This window comes from Juglans microcarpa x Juglans regia, chromosome 3D, assembly GCF_004785595.1.
Source record: "Juglans microcarpa x Juglans regia isolate MS1-56 chromosome 3D, Jm3101_v1.0, whole genome shotgun sequence".
NCBI lineage: Eukaryota > Viridiplantae > Streptophyta > Magnoliopsida > Fagales > Juglandaceae > Juglans > Juglans microcarpa x Juglans regia.
Genome location: NC_054598.1, coordinates 37,841,910 through 37,864,911, shown reverse-complemented (window position 1 = coordinate 37,864,911; position 23,002 = coordinate 37,841,910). Strand labels below are relative to the sequence as shown.

At 35.6% G+C, this 23,002-nt stretch overlaps 3 protein-coding genes across 3 annotated transcripts; all 3 read right to left on the bottom strand.

The window, feature by feature from the left end:
* Positions 1–307: 307 nt before the first annotated feature.
* LOC121253883 (uncharacterized protein At1g66480-like) lies at positions 308–2,996 on the bottom strand. The gene is made up of 2 exons (XM_041153808.1): positions 2,213–2,996; positions 308–594 (listed from the first exon to the last, which is right to left on the bottom strand). The coding sequence occupies exons 1-2, from the start codon at positions 2,846–2,848 to the stop codon at positions 532–534; spliced, it is 699 nt and encodes a 232-aa protein (XP_041009742.1). The 5' UTR covers positions 2,849–2,996; the 3' UTR covers positions 308–531.
* Positions 2,997–5,798: 2,802 nt separating this feature from the next.
* Positions 5,799–9,426, bottom strand: LOC121255923 (U-box domain-containing protein 11-like). Its single transcript, XM_041156480.1, has 4 exons — positions 8,986–9,426; positions 7,782–7,898; positions 7,263–7,712; positions 5,799–7,083 (listed from the first exon to the last, which is right to left on the bottom strand). Exons 1-4 carry the CDS (start codon positions 9,313–9,315, stop codon positions 6,013–6,015), a joined length of 1,968 nt encoding a protein of 655 aa, XP_041012414.1. The 5' UTR covers positions 9,316–9,426; the 3' UTR covers positions 5,799–6,012.
* An 11,613-nt stretch (positions 9,427–21,039) lies between these two features.
* On the bottom strand, positions 21,040–23,002 carry LOC121254008 (transcription factor MYB8-like). Its single transcript, XM_041153966.1, has 3 exons — positions 22,771–23,002; positions 22,236–22,365; positions 21,040–21,552 (listed from the first exon to the last, which is right to left on the bottom strand). Exons 1-3 carry the CDS (start codon positions 22,898–22,900, stop codon positions 21,078–21,080), a joined length of 735 nt encoding a protein of 244 aa, XP_041009900.1. The 5' UTR covers positions 22,901–23,002; the 3' UTR covers positions 21,040–21,077.

Sequence of the window (23,002 nt, the reverse complement as noted above, 5' to 3'; positions counted from 1 at the left end):
TATGGCTGTGAGTTTGTGAGTAGATATCCTTCCTAAGAAGACCTAAGAATAAAATGAAAAGTTAATTAAGCAAGAGTCATTCTTCTATAGTTTTTGCAAAAGTAATAATTAATTCTATATATAGTCTTATATATATATTAAGAAAAATGCTAAATATATTTAAGAAAAATTTATAAAAAAACTTACTTCTCCACATATCAATTATTGTGATGTTGAAAATTATAAAATTTAAAATTTAAAAGAAAATTATAAAATTTAAAATTTAAAAGAAAATTAATAAAATGAGTCTTATAAGTAAAACTATAAGTAAAACTATAAGTAAAACTACTGGTATATTAATATATAATATCATGACCTTTAATTAAGCTCTTATTTCAGCATCCAACAACTTGTTTCATGTACGTACATGATAACTATCACACACCAGACCAAGTATTAATTGGTTGGTTAGGTAGTAGTACTATCCCCTCTGGTTGGAGCAATGTAAACAGCTTTACTTATGTAGGCCATCTATTCTCTCTTCACGGCTTACTACTGAGAAGCCACAGCTATTTGAATCTCTCCTTCACTGATTGGCATGAAACTCACTCGCTTCTGCAAATCCAGAACAGAACAAATTAATTAAGAATCAGTGAGTCATGTTAATTTCTGCCATTTACTTTGATATCCACAGATAAAAAAGATACTATCATGCGTTCATCATATCATTCACGATGTGTGTGTGTGTGTGTGTGTAGAGAGGGATTAATTAACGTGTATTAATATTAGCATCTGGTTTCAAGTATTCCAAAAGTACGGCCAAAGAAACAGAATAAATCGATCAGTCAAGCCGTCATGATCTTGCTTGTTTTGAATGCATGGTGAGGCTAATGTGAATGCATGCATGTCGTGTTCAGGTACAATAAGTCCATGCCCACATGTGGTCAGCGGTGGCCATGTTTTTCTTCTTAGCCGGATTGAATTCACATACAAGCTGCGATAAATATGTATATACTCGGGAACATTTAAGCTCGTTCTTGCTCGTTTACTACTCCTTACAAATTGTCAAACGGACAAACTAGACATTACACAAATTCACGTGTTGGAGTGTACATGGGGTAAGAGATGATAAGTAGAGTTTTTTAAAAAAATATATATCCTGGTCTTGTTGTAAATAAGAGCACGCAATCCGAAAACAGCTAAAAATTAAAGCACCGCGTGATGAATATATATAGACTAATTTTATATAGAATCGTAAAGTGTGTAAATATCGCGTAATCGCTTTAAAAAATAATGAAATTTATTATTAAAAAATTAATTTTATTTTATATGAGTCTCATGTTTTATTCAATTTTTTCATAGCGATTACATGACAGTTATATAATTTACAATTATAAATATATTTTCTCATATATATATATATATATATATATATATATGAAGCCAAAGAATATTTAGAAAGTAAGTAAACTTGAACTTTTGTTCTTCTGATCTTTCGTCAATTAAATTTCATTGATAAGTACTGCAGAGCTATATTATGCATTGGTACAATTTAAAACTACTATTTTGGCGGTTTGACTAGTTTATATTAACATGCAGGCCAGGATGACACTTAATTGGTCGAACTGCATAGCAAGATGCCAATTAAAATTAACCCTACCTACTTTGTGTCACGGGAAAATAATCAACGGTCAGCAATTAATGGCACTTAATTATGCATAGCATTACTCTTTGGGAATATTGGCTAAGCTTTGATCATGACTTCCAGCAACAATTCATCGAAATTTATCAAACGAAGTAGTTCTCAAGAATTAACTCCATCGAATTTTAATTTAAGAGAAATGTTTATATACATCACACTCTCATCTTATTTTGATCATATTAAGTATTATGTGACACATTCATCACTATTAGATGATAAAGATTATTTAATGGTGATAAATGTGACACATCATATTTAGTGGGATAAAAGTAAGATGGTAGTATAGTATATAAAATTTTTCATTCCAAAAACATGAGGCTGCAACATATATATATATATATATATATATATATATAGTTGAAGAAAAAAGACATAGCAGAATATGTATGAATATAAACTATAAAGTCGTTTTTTGAAACCACGGCTCAATTAGTCAACTACTTGTTCATGCACAAACAAGCAAAAAAATGTCAAACCCGGTGAACATGGTAGGAGAACTGGATCAAATTGTCTAGCTTATAGAAAACATACCTCACGCCCTTTCATGGTATTTCTTCCAACTCTTCCATGGCCATGAGCTTCCCAACGCGGTTTCTGCTTCGAGGCCATGATCTCTGCCTCGTTCCCCTTTGGTGAAACTTCACGCCCACCATTATTGCTGTTGCTCGCCCTACAAAGATTCATAATCTTCTCAGCTGCCTCTGCCTCGTCTTTGCTTTCCTTCATCAACTTCTCCACTTTTGCTTTGGGAAGCCTCATTCTCAACCGCACTGCTCCATTCTGTGACCCTTCTTTGGACTCCTCGAGCATAATGCTTGTCGGTTTCATGATGGACAGGTCAGAAACCGACCTTCGAGACAGCATTAAGCTCTCCAACCGATCCTTTGCGCTCATGTTTATCTCCGACCGAACTCTTCTCGGAACTTTCTCTTTTGGAGGCTGCGGCAACTCTACTAGGAAATAGAGCCTCCTTGGCTCCAGCAGCTGGTGCGGTTCCAAAGCCTTTGCTCGAATGCCATAATGCTTGACAGCCTCGGAATCCAACAAAACATGACCTGGGTAGTCTTTCACAAGTTCCCCAGCTTGTACCGGTGTCTTCAACTTCAATGTCTCACCGTTAATTTTAATGACCTTTGCGGTTTTCTTAGCTCCCAAGCTATTTCCCATGGAGCTTAGTTTCTTTCTCAGTAGCCAATAATGGCTTCTCTAGCTCTATGAGTATAAAAAGAAAACAAAAGGGAGGTAGCTCGATCTTCTTGGTTGATATACAAGGCTGACAAAAAGAAAATCGAGGGTGGGTGGGAGAGACAGACAATGTTTTATTGGTACTTGGTAGTTATTTATTGGGAGTCATTGGTCAAACAAAGAGGGCAAATTTTGAAAATCGGCTCTCCGTTTTGACAAAAACAAGATGTACGTAAGCAGCTTTCAATCTACTTAAACAACTAAGAGTAATGTATAATATTGTAAAATGTGTAAATATTGCGTAGTCGTATTAAAAATAATATGGTTTATTATTAAAAAAATAATTTTTTTATGTAAGTTACATATTTATTCTTTTTTTTAAATGATTGTACAACACTTACGCACTCACAACTCACAACTGTAACTATCATTTCTCAACAATAAACCAAACTTGGTTTTCTCCCCTGCCTTTCAATAAGGTTGTGCTGTTAGTAATGTCAACAACCATATCTCCTCTTCGATCTAAAGACAAAAAGCCCGTGATCTGTGGGGGAAGATGATAATAATTACATAGTCATATTTGTTTCCTTCTTCACTATAATTCTTAGCGATGATCACGGCGGGGTTTCAACATTTTTGTTCATATTCAACCAAATGAACAATAAATTTGACTTGTTGCACCTTGTATATATTTAGCTTGGAATATCAAAATTATTTACACCACATGAGTACTACTACTGCATGCATATATGATTAAAAGCACGAATAAACAATTGTTCAAATTTGAATACTGCTACATGTATTTATAATTTTAGTTACATTTTTACTTACAGGACTCATTTTGATAGTTATCTTTTGAATTTTAAATTTTAAATTTTAAATTTCATAATTTTCAACATATTAATAACTGACATGTTGAGAAATAAATTTTTTTAAAGTTTTTATTAAGTATATTTAACATTTTCCTTAAAGTTTTTGCAAGAATTGAAAGACTTTATATGATTGATTGAGACACGTGAAATAGATTCTATAGGATTTATTAACCCTTCATTAATGTTAATATTAGAAAAACATGAAGGTTTTAATGTGTATTAATTATCTCTAACTTACTGTATACATGTTTATCTTATTTATTGATTAGCAATATTGGGAACGAACACGTGCGCATTTCAATAGCTTGCTTTTGAATATAAAATATATAATGGCGTACCATGCCAGGTCCAAAATCATGATAGTCCGCTGAGCAATTTGGAAGCTTTATAGGTTTTCCAACATGATCTTCGACGAAGAGTGAAAGTTCAGTGACTTGGAAAAAAGAGTTTGTAGTTGTGCTTCTAGTCGCTGACTACTTACGAGCTGTTGTTCCCCATATTCATGTCCTGGTTCATGACTTTCAATGAATTAGGCAAAAAGTACTTTATAAAAACCGAATATTATATATATATATATATATATTCACTATAGTACAAGCTGTGTGCTTTGGTTTTCTACATTGTTCTCTGTTTGGAATCATGATTCCCCGGCCAAGGAAGTCTGCAATCCCTATTTTCTTAATGACTCTAACCTCTACCTCAACTTATATGTAGAATCACGACTTAATTACCTCTATCCACAAAATATTATAAAAAAAAGAAAGAGAGAAATGCTTAATTATAATTATATCTCATTTCATACTGATATCATCCACATGATTGTGCAACTTTTTAACCTATTTTTCTTCAGCTTAGATCAGCCATGACACCATCGGTTCACCATTAAAATTAATTCTAATTCCTTGAAGCTTATTTAGTTATATTCAAATAAAGAGGCTCCAACTTTTTGAATGAGTTGATTTCTTATCCTATATCCTACTTTCTCCACGAAAAGCCCCTCTCTCTGGGGCCGAAGCTGGTAGACAACGTACTGCCACAGTATACTTTTGGCTTATAGAAGGAAGTAAGGGTTGATCATGCAGTTGAGTCTTTGTATAGAAACTACATTGATCTCGGATCGGATCATGGCCTCGTTCGTTCGTTCGTTCGTTTAGATGAAATGAAATAAGATAAAAATTTAAATTTAAATAAAATATTATTAAAATATAATTATTTTTATTTTTTATTTTATTTTGAGATTTAAAAAATTAAAATATTTATTATATTTTATATAAAAATTTAAAAAAATTGTAATGATTATTTTTGTTATCGTAAGTGTGAACTGATGCTGCTGATTCAAACTGCAAGTACAACAGAGTCAAATGAGTAGTAATGGTGTTGGGACAGCCTAAGACATTTGAAGGGTCTGAATTGGGGTTAGATCCGGAGATAACTAGAATTTGATGTCATGTTTGAAGTACACTTGAGATCCAATGAATAGTAGTTAAAGGACATTCGAGGTCAGCCGGCGGTGTTTTTCATTTTTGCATTCCAAACTATCAAGTTTTGATTGAGCATGCAGCATGGGTAGTTTAGGACAAAAATTGAAGTTTTGATAGTTCGAAATGCAAAGCGAAAAATATCATGTGATAGCTTATGTTCAAAGAGTGTCCTTGAAATTCCACATTCAAAGACACGAGCATACCCTCGCTATGAATTAATAACAATATCTCATTCGTTTCAGATTGCTTTTGCTGAATTATTCCTAATCAGACTTTAATCACTGACCGTTACGAAAGAGTCACGTCACTTAACCCATTGGAAACTCATCGCATCATTATAATTTTTTTAAATTTTAATATAAAATATAATAAATAATTTAACTTTTTTAAATATTAAAATAATAATAATATTATAATAATATTTTATTTAACTTTTAATTTTCATCTCAACTCACTATTCAAATATGCAATTTTAGCCACTTCACAATTACCATTATTAGAAGTGATCCAAATCTGCAAATTTCCAAATGACAACAAACGATCAAACACAAAAAGTGCAATTTCCAGGGAATTATACCGTGAAAAAACATCATTTCGTATCAAATGAATTCTTTACACACTCATACACAAGGGAATAAATACAGAGAGGCAATGAGACAGTCATTATTATTATCTCAAGCCCCTATTCTCAGTTTCCACTCCTGAAAAGAAATATGCGTATGTAACGTTCAATCTGTTAAATAATTGGAAGCAATGAAACAAATGAAAATTTCTTTAGGCACAACTACCCCTATTAGATCTGTTGTAACTTTCGGAGATTCTCCAACAATGAAGTAGCCTTCCGTTTGGCCCTCTCCGTGCCACTCTTAGCAACCTCTGTCAAGGGGATGACAGCACCAAGCCTACTTATGCAGGCAAGATTGTCAGTATCTCTCTTGCACAAGGCAAGCAAAATTGCAGCCGCATTTTCTTTGTTGCGAGGTAGACCTGTTCTCAAAAGATCTATCAAAACGGGAATAGAGCTAGCCTTTACAATAGCAACCTTTGCCTCTTGGTGGCTAGCAAGAACTGACATTATAGTTAGAGCTTCGTCAACCATACAAATGCTTGAATCTGTAAGCATCTTCAATAATGCTGCGATGATTCCTACCCTCACGGCCCTGCCTTTGTTCCCCTGGTAAATGCACAAATTGAACAATGCTGTTGCGGCGTCCTTCTTCCCTCTAGTGCTACCGGTTTGCAGCAATTCCACCAAAGCTGGGATTGCACCTGATGCACCTATTATTATTTTGTTCTCATCTGCAAGAGCCAAGCTAAAAAGGGTAGCTGCTGCATTCTCTTTTGCTTCCATGCTTCCGTTTCGAAGGACTTGTACAATTGAAGGAACAGCTCCGGCGAGCATTATAAGACCCTTATTGTTTTCAAATATAGAGAGGTTAAGAATGGAAGTAACTGCATTTTCTTGTGTTAACACATCTTCTGCTGTTAAAAGGTTGACCAGGATTGGAATGGCTCCAGATTCTGCAATTAGTACTCTGTTATCTGTGCTTCTTTTGGATAGTGATCTTATTTCAGCTGCAGCAGCTCTACGGTCCTCAGTGGACTGGCTAGAGAGCTTGCGGACTAGAGCTTGAATGGCTGCTATGTCCCCACTAACATCACGAAATGATCCATCACTCTTTTTAATCCTCCCATTTGTTAGTCCGGTTGGCTGCTCAATATTGTTGTCAATACACCACTGAGTTATTAAACTTCTCAGAACATAATTAGGAGTAAGTGTAAAATTTTCAAGCTTCTGCTGAGTTTTTGGACATGTTGCATTCCCAGAATCTATCCATCTCTGTATGAAAGCTCTCTCATATGTCTGCAGAATCGAGAGACATATCAGGAGGCAGGTATAAGAAAGATGACTTAGTTATACAATTTCAGCTAATCTCCTCTAAAACTTTATATATATATATAGAAATATATATATATATATATATAGAAAGTAATCTATTCTAAAAGAGTATGTGTTGAATAGGCATTTGATGTGAATCATGCCTGTCCGGTAGCCACAATAACTGGATCCCTCATGAGTTCCAAAGATATAGGGCAAAGAAAATCTTCAGGAATTACAACTGGATCAGGTTTCTTGATAAGCTCTAAATTTTTGGTAGCCAAATCGTCCTGTCCATCAGCTTCAACGTTATTTGCTGGACAGCCCTCAGATGGATCAGAAGAGTTTCTGAACCTTTCAGATTTCTGATGTATCAGTTTCACGTTACGTCTTTTGGAACCATTACCTTCAGGAATAGCATCTACCTTTGTCATAATGTCATCATCAATACTACCACTCTTCTGAATATGTAAACTTTCAATCACCCTGTCAACTGATTGCCCCTGATCAATTTCTTCATCCAGTAGCTGGGCTAAGGCCAGAGATAACATTTTGGAATTTGAAGATCCGTATCTTTCTGTGGCTCTTCTCAGCTGTGATCTCACCAGTTCCACCTAGTGAAAGGGAAATATGAAGTGAGAGTCTAGTTGATAAAAAAGCACCATATATTTTTCAACTCCTACCTGTTCTTGAACTTCCTCTGAGATGCCAAAATGATCATATGGTATGCTGCTTAATGCCTTCTCCAATTTCCATGTCACACATTGAAATTGGGAGGAAATTCTCCTGGCAGCTCCATCCTTAAATCATGATATACCAAAGTTCAGAGAGGTACCTTGACATTCTCTCAAGGATGCACGTGACAACAATACAGTCTTAGCAAGAGTAATGGTTTATTTGCATGACAAATGAAGCATCCCCTTTTCAATGAAAACTACTCACTATAAGATAAGTAAGCTTTTTATTCACATTACAGTAAAATACACAGAATCAGCATATGTCTAAATAAATTCCTCTTGTCTATACAAATCAATTCAACACCCAGTCAATAAACACTACATCAGTAACAGCCGTCAGACCAAGATTTAACAATTCTTTTTCGTCCGATCATTTTATTTCAACACATTCGCCTGGCTTATGTGCCTCGCTTGTTGATTCTAACCCAGCCACTGACCTGCAGACAACGGCCGACTAGAAATTTCATGTTATATAGCTTAACGTCAGCAGGACCAACAACACTTCTTCGAAGGATTTTGAATTTTCCCTGGTACCTAACAATATTTTCTTCTATAATTTTCCCCAAAATTAGAAATGATTAAATAGTTTCTTACTTTTTTTCCTTGATCGAGTGCAAACACAATCAATTTTGTCCTAGTCCAGGTTGGCACTCTCCCAAGACAATAATTAGTGCTTCCAAAAAATGCGTGACAACTACGTAAACCGACAGTCATGAGTGTAATCTTTAGTTCAGGATCATAAGATCCAAAAACATCGTTTTATCCAAACAATTAAAAGGCACGAGAAAAATAATCTTAACAACAGCAAAAACAGAACTCAGAATATGCAACTGTGCAATTAACTTGTTACCAATCCAAAACTATTTTTTTCCAGAGGATCGTGCGGATACCAAACACATTATCACTTTCATAAGCTACATTTTTTTTCAGCATAGCATAGATCCACGTATCCCAGAACAAAACTTACAGCAATGATTCGTTCGGCTGCCGATGAAATGCAGGAAATGCCACATCGACCGAACACACTATCATCATCAGCCGAACTACATTCCCAAGTTTCCGAATTTCAATTTTATACTGCTATAACAACTTTCCGAGCAACCAAACAGATGTTTTAAAAAAAAGAACACAAATAAGAAATTAAACTCACGGAAGAGCTACTGGAGCGGAAGTTTCCAGCAAGCAACAAAAGGTGCTTGGTGGCCCGGAGAGCCACCACCAGATCTGACAACCACGAAGAGGGGGAGGAAGAAGAAGTCGACGCATCCAACGGCGGAGAAAGGCCGCCGGCTCCACTGAATTCCCTGATCTCCTCGAGCAAATGCGTGAGCAACGCGATCCGACGGATCAGATCGGTACAGTCTTTCCTGAACAGTAACAACGCATCGTCGTCTGCAATGCCGGAGGCGGCGGGCCCAGCAGTTAAGACGTCACGCAAGAGATCGAGGAGTACGACGCCGGAGACCCCGCCGCCGGCCATATTAAAGACAAGTGCGGCGCTGGTGACTGGAATCGGAACCTCCCAGTACTACCTGTTTTTGGCGTGCGTCTGAGAGATGGGACACGTTCTTGCACGTTTGCGGTCTCACTCTTATGGCTCTCTTTACTTGTTTTAAGATAGAGAGTGAGCTACACGGATAAAGAGAGCGAGTGAGCGTGTGTTGATGAGGACAGCGAGATTCTCGGGGAAGAAAACAAAACAATACAGTTGGATTTTAGGGAATCTTATGAATTGTATTACAACGAACTCAATTTTCTTCGGATTTATAAGTAAAAAACAATCAAAAGGAGAAAATAATAATAATATTAATAATGTTTTCGGCTGTTAAGTCCTTTGTTTTCTACATTTGGTAATGGTGGTCACGCCACCTACAAATCCGCATTTTATTTTTTAATTATTTTTATTATAACTAAGTCTTTTTTCAGGCTATCAATGATCTTTCCAATAAAATAAAAATAAAAATAAAAATTGAACTAAACAAAAAGAAAAAGTAATATTAGATAAATTTATAGATTGTGTAAGCGTCACATGTTTTTTTAAAAAAAAGTCTATCATTAAAAAATTAATTTTTTATATAAATCATATATTTTTAGTTTTTTTAAATGAATATATCATATTTACTTATTGTAAATATCATTTCTCTTTAAAAATTTTACAATTTCAATAATTGATTACGTGCATATATATATATATATTAATTAATTAGTAGATAGACGCGTTCGTGTCAATTAAGTGCATGTAATTAGATACTTTAGGTCTTGATTCAAAGTTCAGATCAAATTTCGATTTCAATTATGTATTTACCTTAAGCTATTTTATTCCAAAGATAAGATGAAAATCAAATAAATTAATATTTTCGTATAATTTAAATCCTTAAATCACTCGTCTTCCAATGATAGAAGTCAGACCAAATTAGCCTAAGATTTAGGAATGTATCGTTGGATGCATGCACCTAGTCTTTTTCAAATTGTATCCATAAATAACTCTCAATAATCTCTTCTACAGGAAGAAACATGAAAAACAATAACATAAATTTCATTTTAAGATGGGGTATTATTATTGGTTTTACAATCAAAACAGGACTTAGACTTTAGGCTAAGTAGCTAGGGATGGCCTTAATTTTTTTCACTTAAAATTTATTATGCATAACCAAATGAGTAATGCTAGTCTATATAGTCTTAGGGTATGCATACTCATTTTAAAAAAAAAATTAAAAAAAAAAGTAAGTCACTATTATTAATATGTGTTTTTTTTTCATGTAAATCATAAATCTTTTCAATTCTTTTTAAGGAAATGCATAAGACTTGTACACTTTACAACAATATAAATCATTATCATTTCTTTTATAACCCAAAAATTAAAAAAGACAATGACTTCTTCAAATACAAGGGTAATGTTAGATACAGTCCTAGACAAAGAGTTTCTAGTAAATGCACATAAGGTGATTCAAGGGACAAATATCTAGTTCATTGGCCCTAGAAATTGTTTGCACCCAAGAAGATTCGTCAAACCTTAGGCCTAGATAGACCATATCAACAAGACCAAGACTTTTATCACTTGAGCCAATCCTAACTCACTTTTTTCAAAGAGAGAGTGGAACTAGCATATTGTAAGACTGTACAAATCATTTTCCTGCCACAATTAAACAACATTAGTATACTCAATTTGAGATATTACATAAAGTACCTCATTATATATAAGTTGTTCATGCAATATTTGGAGGTACAATTAATGTTCTTCTTCAAATAGACATCATACAAACTAACAATGCTCTTGTCGTATACGCAATCTCCTAATTGATCTGACTGTGCTTGGTTGATGGTTTATGTTTCTGGCATTGTCAACGTACTTAATTATTTTCATGTTTATTATATAATTACAATAAACTTGTACATCGATCGGCATTACATGTGATATATATGGATGTAAACTAGACAATCGAGAGACGTGGTTTCAACAACTGGAATTGTTTGTCTGCTTCTTATCATCTTGGATAGCCATTGGCAATATATATTCACTTTTTCATGATGACTTGGATCAGATCCGAGGATATCCATTAATAAAACATTCAACCACGTCATATTCAACATGACAAACCAGGCCAAACCAACAATATTAATTAAGAAGTTTTTTTTAGATATATAGGTTTTTTTTTTTTTTTTTTTATTTAACTCAAGCATCTTTTTATATATTTATTTAGTTTTATTCTAAATATTGTTACTATATATGCATCAAAACTGGAATCAACTTGAAATCGGTTAGAGATATTGTTCTGGATAGGTGAATTGAAGCAGTTTTGAAATAAACCAAAGCTGTTCAGTTTCCAATTAATTCGGATTGAGTCAGCCTAATTTGGATAATGAGAGTATCCAAGGTATTCTCAAAATATTTTACTATTATTTATTCTATTTAATATTCTATAATTATTTTTTTATTAATATTCATAAAATACCTGAAAATATATCTCACTACCTAAACGCAACCTAGATCAAATTGTTTTTGGAGCCTTGTTTGAAGACAATCATGTTATTGCCTTCAAAACCAGAAGGTCACCCCTAATACTCGTAGTACTGTAACATAAAATCTGAAGGCATGACAGAGAATATTTGTCATGTCGAAAATGCATAATCTCTCCTTCACATGAAATGCAACGTACTCGTCGACTTACCAGATTTTGGTAAAAGCCCAAAACCTGGAAACAGCGCAGATGAATTGGATTTACATGTGAGATTCATGGCAGTTTTTTAATAATGAGGCTCGCTATACATCAGCCTACCTGCAGCATACCTCACATTATTATTTATTTATTTATTTATTTACTGCAGCACGTGTGCTGCAGCTGTCTGATGCATATATATTTCCTTTAATAATTGTGTGTTTGAGGGAAATGAAGGGGAGGTTGTGTAGGCTCCGCTCAACCACAAATAAAGGATTTGTTTATGATCTTGGGCCTCGTCTTGCTGCATGTGGGGGTGATGGGGCTCCAAGCTCTTCGGGCTCAATGGATGAAATGGTTCAGATTGGGTCATCAACTTGTACGTGATGGTTGGCCCTTGGCTTCTCATGCGTAGCCAAGCTTTCCAACCATTTTTTTTTTCTTGCTTGTTAAATCAGCATTTTAGGCTGATGAAAAAAAATATATATAGAGTTTGTGAAAATTAAATGCAAATCATATCAGTTTGCCAGATACTTTTGTGAAATTTCTTAACACGCCTTCAAACTCACTTTAATAAATGGTTCTGACATCATATTAAAATAACCATTTATGAAGATCAGTTAAATTTAATTATATAATATTAACACTGCTTAATTGAGAAAAAGTACAGATACAATTTTTGTAGAGTACGCATGTCTCACGTATTCTATTTAAAAAAAAGTGAGATTTATCATTAAAAAAAATTATTTTTTTATGTGTATATCAGATTTATTATTTTTTTCAAAAGAAGCGCGCGAGGCTTGCTACATATTCTAGAACTGCAAATTTAAGACCTATATGAAAAAATTATTTTTTTAATAATAAATCTTATTTTTTTTTAAATGAAGTAGGGGAAGATTATACCTAGAATTACTCTTACTTAATTATTAGGGACGCAAGATACAAGCCAAACGGCCTTCTGCTTATGGCCGGCCCGCGGGTTGATGGTAATCTATATTCTTATTAGTTTAATTCTCAAGAAAATTTTATAAAGAACTTTATTTTTAGTTGGGAATAAATCGTTACATTGGCGGATATATATGTATTACTTCGATTATTATTTGTCAAAAAAAGAAGAAACTCTGCCGATCGACGCTTGTTTGCTTTCAGCAAACTACTAAATCATGTATTAATGGATCATTAATGCACATCATGTGATATATTATGGTACGTACAACGTTGGATATAATATATATATATATATATTTATATATGAAGTTGATCATGTAATTAATAACATCGGGATGTTTTAATTATTGGCCCGACGTCATTTAATCAATTAGCTCTTTTTTGCAGCAAGCTAGCTCTTACACTTTGACATGATATCGATCGGGCCCTAGCTAACAACTTAATACCTAGGATTTAATTATATATAAGCCCAACTAACAACAGAAACTGCTAGCTAGCTAGCTCCGTTCGAAATTCCACAACCATTATTCCACCCATCGATGTAATACTTACACCTACCATGCATCATTGCTACTACTCTTCATGTACTAGCTATATTTTTGGAATTAGTTAGACCCGGTTCGTTACCTGTAGTTACAACTCGATCCAATGTTGTCTCTGCATTAATTATTGTTACCTCAAAGTCCTGAAGGGTCATTATCCTAAACAGGACGATAACCTAATCAAAAACCCATCAACAGTTCAAGTCAATATAAGCTATATATATATATATATATATATATATATATATATATATATATATATATATATATATATAAAACTTGGAATATTGAGAATTGACCACAAATTTCTTCTTCCCTACAACAAAATATGAATTGTCAAGTACTGGTGTATCTGTAGATGATCATGTCCATGCACCTGCTTACGTCCCGGTGCCATAAAGTTCACCTACTTAATTATAATATGAATTGTCAAGCTACAACTAGATTTCCTTACAATGCGGCCATCACCATTAATAGCAGTACTCCAAAAGATCTGGGAGCTGTATGTATATATGCTAGCTGCATGTATCCTGTATATATAAGAACCACCAAACCATGATTACATACGGGTAATTGGTGGAAGACAGCTTTTAGGTGAGAAAACATGCATGCATACATTTAATTAGTGCATGAGATCAGCTGCCGATCTCTACGATCAACATAATATTATCAGTCGGTATATATGCAACTACCATTCCTACGTGCGTACAATATCGATTGTAAGCTGGAATATTAATCTAGCTAGCTAGCTAGATAGGTATACGTAATTTCCCTCGTCTCCGAGGCAACTGCTTATTGACTAATTTCCGGCCCAACCATTCATATACAACTCCCAATTTAAGGATACGTCGTGCTGGCAGTTGCATGTATGAAATACGTCTTTAAATACACACATACACACAGTACACACTACAAGAAAAATGGATTTCTGTGACTAGTTAATTCTAGCGAAATGACTATTTACAACTAATTTTGGTTGCGAATAGTCTTTTGGTTGTAATAAATTGGTCACAAAAACTCATTTTTCTTGTAGTGACAATAAATCCTATTTTTAAGGCCATGTAGCTTGCTTGTCCAATTTTTCAAGAAATAGAGATACAACGTCTTTATTTGAATATTCCAGGGCAGAAAAAATCATGTGGGCTGAGATTCTAAAATCTTTCTGGGTTAATTGCACTTTATCCCCTCCAACTATCACTCAATTCACAATATGTTCCCGAAACTACTGATTGCATCAAAGTGGACCATCTTACTTTCAAAATGTCACAATCCTCCCCTTCCATCTACAATGAGCGTTAAATCGAACGAAAGACTCACCCACGTGCTTCTCACATGCTAATCCTTCAATGCAAAGATAAAATCTCACGGCCTCACTCCATCGGCTTCCATTTCCCCAAACTAAACTTCAATCCGAAAATCCCTAAACTCCATGGCCAATACGACTCGTTTTATTAATGCCTAAAAAGGGTTTTGTTTCAAAGTGAAGAACGTCTGGCTTGAAGCCATTGGGCGCGAGGGAGAAATAAGCTGGGGCAGACTGCAGAGAAGGTGGGCGACAACGAACCCTAGCAAAGCTGCCAACCACGACGTCGGCGTCCCCTTCGAGCTGTCGGCTACTCCATTCTAGAGGAGTTTTTTGGCAGAGCTCTCATTCAAATTGCTTTCTCCATCGCAGGTGCCTCAGTGGTTACTCCATCGCAATAAATCCATTACTTGTATTGACAACAAATCTCACGCCTTGATGTAGCTTAAGAATGCTATAAATGACTGTACGTTGTTAGGTGAAAAAACTATTCGAGTTTATTGTAGCTCAAGAATGTTATAAATGATTGTACATTGTAGCTCAACAATGTTCCAGTTTATTTGCTATGATATTGATTCGATACCATGCTTAGACAATGTTCCAGTTTAGTTTGTTATGATTCTTTTCGCCTTTTGTATAAAGCTGCAATAGTCTGTAAAGAATAATATCGATTCAATTCTATAGAGCATAAATTTTTCGGCTCATCAACCTCTCTTTCGACTGTTTCCTTTCTGCATTCATAATCCTGATATATTTCAGCAGGTTGTGAAAGATGTCCACTGGTTCATCTAGCACAAGCTGGGGTGGTAAAGTACCATTGGATGACCCATTTTGCCGCTGCAATCTGCAGGCACGTCTAAGAGTGTCAACTACGGATGATAACTACAAAAGGAAGTTCTGGAGATGCTCGTATTGGACTCTTGGTTGTCAACATGGGGGTGGAGACAGGTTTTGTACATTTTTTATTGGGTAGATGATTTTTTCTCCACGTGTGGAGATGTCATTGGCTAGCTACGAGATAGAGTCCAGATACGGAGTCGTGAGTTCAAAATTGAGAGGTCTGAATTGGAGGCTAACTTAGTAATAGAGAGGGAGCGCATGGAGCATATCTAAGAGTTATGCAATAAGTTAAAGGAAAAAACTGCGGAATTGGAGACTAACTTAGTGATGGAGAGGGAGCACATGAAACATATTCAAAAGTTTTTGTATAAGGATAAGGAAAAATCTAAAAACTTGTATAAGAATTACAATAACTGCATATGGTGTGGTGTCATTATAATTATTCTGGTTGTTACTGTTATCTGTATGAAAATGTCCCATCATGCTGATGAAAGTTGCCATTACTTGATGATAGCGTAGGATTGGTCAATGTAATTTTTTGGATATGTAATGACTGTAGTTGTTGTTTTGAATTTGATTGTTGTATTAGACATCACTTGTTGTATGTAATTTGGTTATGGAGTGAATTGTGGCAACAACTTACTATGTTGATAATGATTAATAATAATGTCTCCCTACATATCAAAATCCCTCAATTGGAATGTCACCATAATACCATAAAACTAAAAATGTAAACTATGAACTATTACAACAAAAGTTTTCTAATAACAATAATGTCATTAAACCCTAACTACACCATTACAACAGCAAGTCAATATTGCCAGTTTGGCAGCTTCTGTTTCTTCTTTTTATATTCGTTCATCCTCTCCACACGTGAAGATGACTCTACACCCTTCCCTTTTTGTACTGATGCATTAGCCTTAGCAGGAGGCACTTGGGTGTTGGGTGGCAGTTGACCAACTCTGAATTGCATGCCTCTCCTTCCAGGATTACTCTAAGAACACAGCCTTCTTTGCACTGGATTGCTTGTATCGATGTCTAATTCCACAAACACAAGTCTCAGTGTACTAGTCTGTGAGTGGTGGCCCCCAAGTCTTGCAGACTGCCTCCTGGGTGGTCGTTTGGCCTGCTTGATTTGTTTGCCATGCTGCCTGTGAAATCTCTGACAGGGAAGTCTGCACTATTGGACTTGTTTGCCATGCTACCTGCGAAGGCGACGACGGTGGAATGTGCTCAGTTTGCATAGATTGGGTTGTTGGCTGTGAAGGCTCTAACATTGGAGGTTGTGAAATGACTTGGTATCACATTTAAATGTAAATTAACATTCTCAATATTTTCAAACAACATGTAAATGAATACTGTATAGTAATAAGAAGTAACCACTAACATGTTCATCTGGAAATGAAGGACCTTGAAATTCTACTGCAGAAGTGAAGAAGGGTGTGCCTGTGTTCCTACATTAACATTTTCTTCTGTTGTGACCAACTTGATTACATCTCAAACATGTCATATGCACACTAGTTTTCCTCAACTTGTTTGCTTCTTGTTAATCGTCCTCATTTCTTCTTCGATGTTTCTTTGGCCTCCCAGATTGTTTCCTAACCTCAGGAGCAGTGAGCTTCTTGTATGTGGTAGTGAGCCACTGATCATCACTAGGCATAGGGTAAATTAAAGGCTCGTATGTTGCCCTCCACATCTCCACACTATAGTAATGGTGCACATATCCCTTGGGGTCTGGGTCAGAATACACAATACATGTGTATGCATGCAGGCATGGAATTCCTGTCATGTTCCATCTCAAACATGACCAGGTCCTATTTTCCAAATCAACCACATATTGCCTACCAACATTGTTAACTTCAAACTGACCACATCTTATATATGTTGGAGTACAATAGATGAACAAGTCATGCATAAGTTCAAGTTTCGCAACTATCCGAGGTGTGATTGTATTCTCCCATTTACCAATTGATTCCCTTTTCAACTGATATCGTCCAATTAATTTCTTTCGTGTGGTCTCCACCATAATCACAATTGGCTTATCCCATGCTTGCAAAATATAGGCATTGAAACATTCACTGAGATTATTTAGTACCAAGTCAGACTTTGAAAATGTGTTAAACCATGCTCTAGACCATTGTGATGGGTCTATGACCTTCAAGTACGCATATGCAGGCTGATTGGGGGCTTTCAGTCAAAGTCCCTCTTGGTGTATGTTGTGGCTGCTTGCCATAATTTCTCCTTCAAAGCCACACCCTTGGCCAGCATATCGAAAATTGGCATATAAATGCCTGACACAAATACAGCTGTCATTGTAAGGTACCAACTCTTCCATTGCTGGCTTTAAACCCTACAAAAAATATTTGATGAATGGCTCGTTTAATAGGTTTTAGTTAATAGAATATATTGAAAGATTTACAAAATTACATTTTGTCTATCACTGATAAATGTCCATCCGTCTTCAGGTTGCTGTCCAATATCAGATATAAATGTCTCAATAAACCATCCCCAACTATCATTTAACTCTGCCTCCACAATGGCCATGTCAATGGGGTACATGTTATCATTTGCATCCCTGCCAACAGCACATAGGAGCTGCCCCTTAAATGGTCATTTTAAGAAACAACCGCCCAAACCAAATGGTTTACAACCAGCCTTAAAACCCTCTCTACAGGCTGCCAATCCTACGTACATCCTTTGAAAAATAAGAGGTAATTCAGGAGCTATTCGTTCCATCCTAACTAACAAACAACTACCTTGGTTCCTTTGTTTCAGGGTCTCACAATAGTCTCATACATTAACATACTATTCTCTATGGCTGCCAAATATGGAAAACTGAGCATTCGCTTGAGTACAATACAACTTCATTTTAGGAACTTCCACTCTCCACTTTCTCTTAAATCTCATCAACAAGTACATTGATAGACACATTAGGTTGGCTTATAAATAGTGACATAATCTTATCTACAATCTAGGATGACGTGAAAATTGAGTTCTTATAACTCCTGCTACAATCATGTCTTGGATTCATAGGCTTTATCTGGAAAGTTTTTTGCCCACTAATCTAAGACCCATAAACCCGGTAAGGATATTCAGGGGTATTGCAGACAATAGTAACCCTATCCCCATCATTTTTTACAAACTTTATAGACTTACCTATATTTAGGTTCAACCTCCTTATTGTCTCTCTAAATTGTGTTGTAGATCCAAACTTCATTCCAACAGATATTTTTGGTTTCTCCAAGTCAATAGCTTGAAACTCAGGGAACTTAAAATCATGATTTCCTTCGTCGCCACTATGGATAAGAGATTGAAGGACGTCACTTGGTGTCATATCAGATAAGTTACCTGCTAATTATGAAAGCAAGCATTGTTTAGTAGGATCTAAAAAATTAACACTAAAATAATAAACAAGGAAATAAAATAGTATTTTATACTTATGTCATCCTCATCTGACCACCTTGGACCACTTCTGTCCTGACTCCTTTCATCCTCCTCTTCCTCAGCATTTGAGAAAGATTGTGGCTCTTTATCATCAACTGTCACTTGAGACTCAACACCTTTGCTCCTTGGTTGTGCAGGCTTTGACCTTAATGTTCCCACTGTGTTGACATCAATGTCATACAATTCATCCTTTCTACTTAACACTTCTTTCCAAAATGGATCATTAAGTCCAAGGCGACGTGCTTTTGCTTCCTCCTCATCCTTCTCATCCTCACTCACATCCTTCTCGACATGATGATCATGCAAAGAAGATTGGTGCACTTAAGTTCGAGAATGAGACACAAGATACAAATGAGCCACTTATTGATCCTGAAGCACAGTCACCATAGACAGCACATCATGGTCAGATGTAAGCAATTTAAAACCATTTTATATCCTCAAGCCAGGGTGTCTATAGTAGGCTAGGTCACCTGGATGGTAACAATACTTGGTCACAATCGCCTGTATCTCAATCCATGATAGTTGATCCTCATTATATGGTTCATGGTATATATCAGTCTTACCCCCAACATATTCTCCATTCTGTCGCCTATTAATTACCTCACCATGATGGACTTGAAATAACAAATTCCTCGTAGCTATCTTACAAAATATTGTTTATTAAATTTGCCATGGACCGTAGTCAATTATTAGACCAAATATAAAGTAAAAAAAGTAAACTATTGGACCAAACAGATAAATTTATGCATTTCTCCTATGCAAGGGACCACCTATGTGGTCCCTCTGTCACAACCCGACAACAAAGACGACTACAACACCTCCATTTTATTGTGTTCTCAAACTGGGACAACTAACGCCACTCAGCAATGCACTAGCATAATATTAGGAAGCATACAACATTGGACTCACCTAAGTGCAACATTGGACATGGACATCCTCAAAATCGAAACATTTTTCATTCCAAATTACTCAGTTTCACACAAAAAATATACAAATTTGATAACGACAAAGATTGAGTAATTTCGAGATGGACGCACCTCTGCAACACCCACTATGCGAAGAAGACAGGTACCAACTCGATGAAAACGAATGAAAATGTTTGATGAAGCCACTCAGATTGGTGCGAAGATGAACAAAACACCAATGATTACGCAATTGATCGATGGCCAGTGGTTTCTAAGTTAGGGTTTTTGAATTTTGGATTTGGGGATTTTCGAATATGAAGTTCAGTTTGGGGAAATGGAAGCCGATGGAGTGAGGGGTGATTTTGTCTTTGCATTGAAGGACTAGCATGTGAAAAGTACGTGAGTGAGTTTTCCGTTCTATTTAATCCTCATTGTAGACGGAAGGAAGAGATTGAGACGTTTTGAAAGTAAGAGAATCCACTTTGATGCAATCAATAGTTTCGGGGGCACATTGTGAATTGAATGAAAGTTGTAGGGAGCAAAGTGTAATTAACCCAATCTTTCCCAAACATTCAAATCTTATTGTTGAACAGTCCAATTATAAATCATGTTGAAAGAAAAAACAGGAAAATAAAGTTGGAACAAGTAATTTCTCTTGGGAAATAGACTATTACATGGATCAAGAGATCAGTGGCCACTGTAAGACTAGTGACCGGTTCGAGTTGGTGCGCAATCCTTTGAAAGGACTGCTCAAGTTGTTTCAGCTGCAGCATGCCATGAGTGACAATCATTTTTCTCAGGCTGAAAATTATGGGACGGATTTGTTAGAATATTGGAAGGAATCAGTCATCATGAATTATATGCCTACAGCTAGCTAGCTGCGCTTCATCGAAGGTTCTTAATGGGGCTGCCTCTGATCATTTCAGGTGCTAAATTCGCAGCTGGCTTGCATCTTCGTTTGTTGGCCTTTTCGGCCAAATGCTTAACTCGCGTTATATATGCATGGCGTCTTTCTAAAGAATTGGTTTCGAAGTGAAACTATAAATTGAATTTGAAATCCCAAATACTTGAAAGCTTTGACAGAAAAGAATGGGATGCATGGATTATCGAAATAAAAGAAGCGTAGGAGAAGGACTGAAGTGAAGATCTACTTGATCTGGCTCTGATGCATTAGACTCATGATTATGTTTTTGTCTCTCTTCGACATCATGATCAACAAGTACTGGAGTAAAAGGAATGTTGTTTGTCAAATCAAGGTTTAAATCCGGCAAGCTACATGAATTATCATCCTCCAACAAGCAACTTCCAACGTCGGATACTTGATCATAAATATTATTATTGATGTCGAAGCCTTGGGATTTCATGACAGGTGGCTCAGCAACACATGATTTCAAACCAGATAATTTTGCATCAGAAGATATACTGATTGGGTTTTGAGGACGAGGGAGATTTTGGCTCAAGCGATGATTGTTTGGATCAATTCCCATGTTTATCAGCTTTCTTCTTAGATGAGAGTTCCAGTAGTTCTTTACTTCATTGTCTGTACGTCCTGGCAATCTTCCAGCTATAAGCGACCACCTGAAAACATTTTACCACTATTCAAAACCTATGATGATTCAAATCATAACATACATATATATATATATATATATATATATATATATAACTCGTAGAAGATGGTTACATTTTTGGAATAATGAAAATAGTAATTAGTAGCATGAGAAATTTTTTTTCCACGTTCTTTTTCTTGTCAGAAAATAAGTGAACAAGTACAACAATAAGTTTTTTTACACATTACATACTTATGCAAGACTGCAAAGTCTTTATGGTGCAATATTTGCATTATTATGAAAAACACATTTACGTCCATTGAGTTGAGTTATTTATAAATAGTAATGAATTGAGATGATGAAGTAAATTTTGTGGGATCTACTTAAAATAAATTTAAATGTGTTTAGGTATTAAGATGAGTTTAGATGTATTTATGAAAAATTGAAAAAGATTTTGGGTCCTGCGTATAAAAAGGTATTGAGTTGAAAAAGGTTGCGGGTCCCAAATATAAAGAGGTTTTGAGTTGAGATGAGTTTATTTAATTTGAGAGTTGGGTGTTTGGATATCAGACTCAGCTTAAAATTAGAGTATTGATCACAGTTTAGTCTAACCCAAACGGGCCTTAATATATATTAGGAAAAGCCAAAAAGAACGGAAAGAGAAACAAAATTGGGCCGTATAATGTCAAAGTTGAAGAATATATATCGCACCGGTTGCCTAGGAGTGCATGAAGCTTGATGATAAGATCCTCTTCATCTTCAGCGAAGTTGCCTCTTTTAAGGTCTGGCCGTAGATAGTTTATCCATCTCAGCCTGCAACTTTTACCGCAGCGAAGGAGGCCTGATCAACATGAATTATACGGAGATTAATGCAATACCTTGAATATATGCATATATTTGATGAAAAATACCCATATAATTAATTAATTGTTCATTACTCTCTCTCTCTAACGACGAAGTTCGGGACATCTAAATTTAGATTTTCATTAAACACAGAAACGGAGAAGTACTACTGGACCGCGCGTCATGCTCATGAACGGTTCAGAATATTTTAATCCAAGATGCGTACGTAGGAGATGAATTTAGTTTGCTGGTACGAGACATAACAAATTAAAGGCCGGGGGAGGAAGTTCTTGTTTTTGTAATTCATATTATATATATATATAAATATATATATATATATATATATATATATTTGCTGTACGCGTGAGTTGTTAATCGATATATTGGCTGGGCGGATACATACCTGCAGCCAGAGGGAGGGTACGCCAGCATCCTTCACCATGTTTTCGAATGTAATCTATGAGCTTCTGGTCTTCTTGCTTGGACCAGGCTCCTTTCTTTGTGTCTTGCTTATCACAGCAAGGCTTCCTCATTATACAGATAGGCCTTTGGCTTCACCAGAAGCTTAATTGGAAGAGAAATGGTAAAAAATTCAGAGAGAGAGAGAGAGCCCAAGAACACAGTGTGGGTGGGGA

Coding starts and splice junctions, on each gene's coding strand:
- LOC121253883 (XM_041153808.1), bottom strand. CDS start 2,848: ATGGGAAATAGCTTGGGAGCTAAGAAAACCGCAAAGGTCATTAAAATT. Junction 595..2,212: donor ATACCATGAAAGGGCGTGAG/GTATGTTTTCTA, acceptor CTGGATTTGCAG/AAGCGAGTGAGTTTCATGCC.
- LOC121255923 (XM_041156480.1), bottom strand. CDS start 9,315: ATGGCCGGCGGCGGGGTCTCCGGCGTCGTACTCCTCGATCTCTTGCGT. Junction 7,713..7,781: donor CAGAGGAAGTTCAAGAACAG/GTAGGAGTTGAA, acceptor CCCTTTCACTAG/GTGGAACTGGTGAGATCACA. Junction 7,084..7,262: donor TTATTGTGGCTACCGGACAG/GCATGATTCACA, acceptor TCGATTCTGCAG/ACATATGAGAGAGCTTTCAT.
- LOC121254008 (XM_041153966.1), bottom strand. CDS start 22,900: ATGAGGAAGCCTTGCTGTGATAAGCAAGACACAAAGAAAGGAGCCTGG. Junction 22,366..22,770: donor TACCCTCCCTCTGGCTGCAG/GTATGTATCCGC, acceptor CATGTTGATCAG/GCCTCCTTCGCTGCGGTAAA. Junction 21,553..22,235: donor CATGCACTCCTAGGCAACCG/GTGCGATATATA, acceptor AAATGTTTTCAG/GTGGTCGCTTATAGCTGGAA.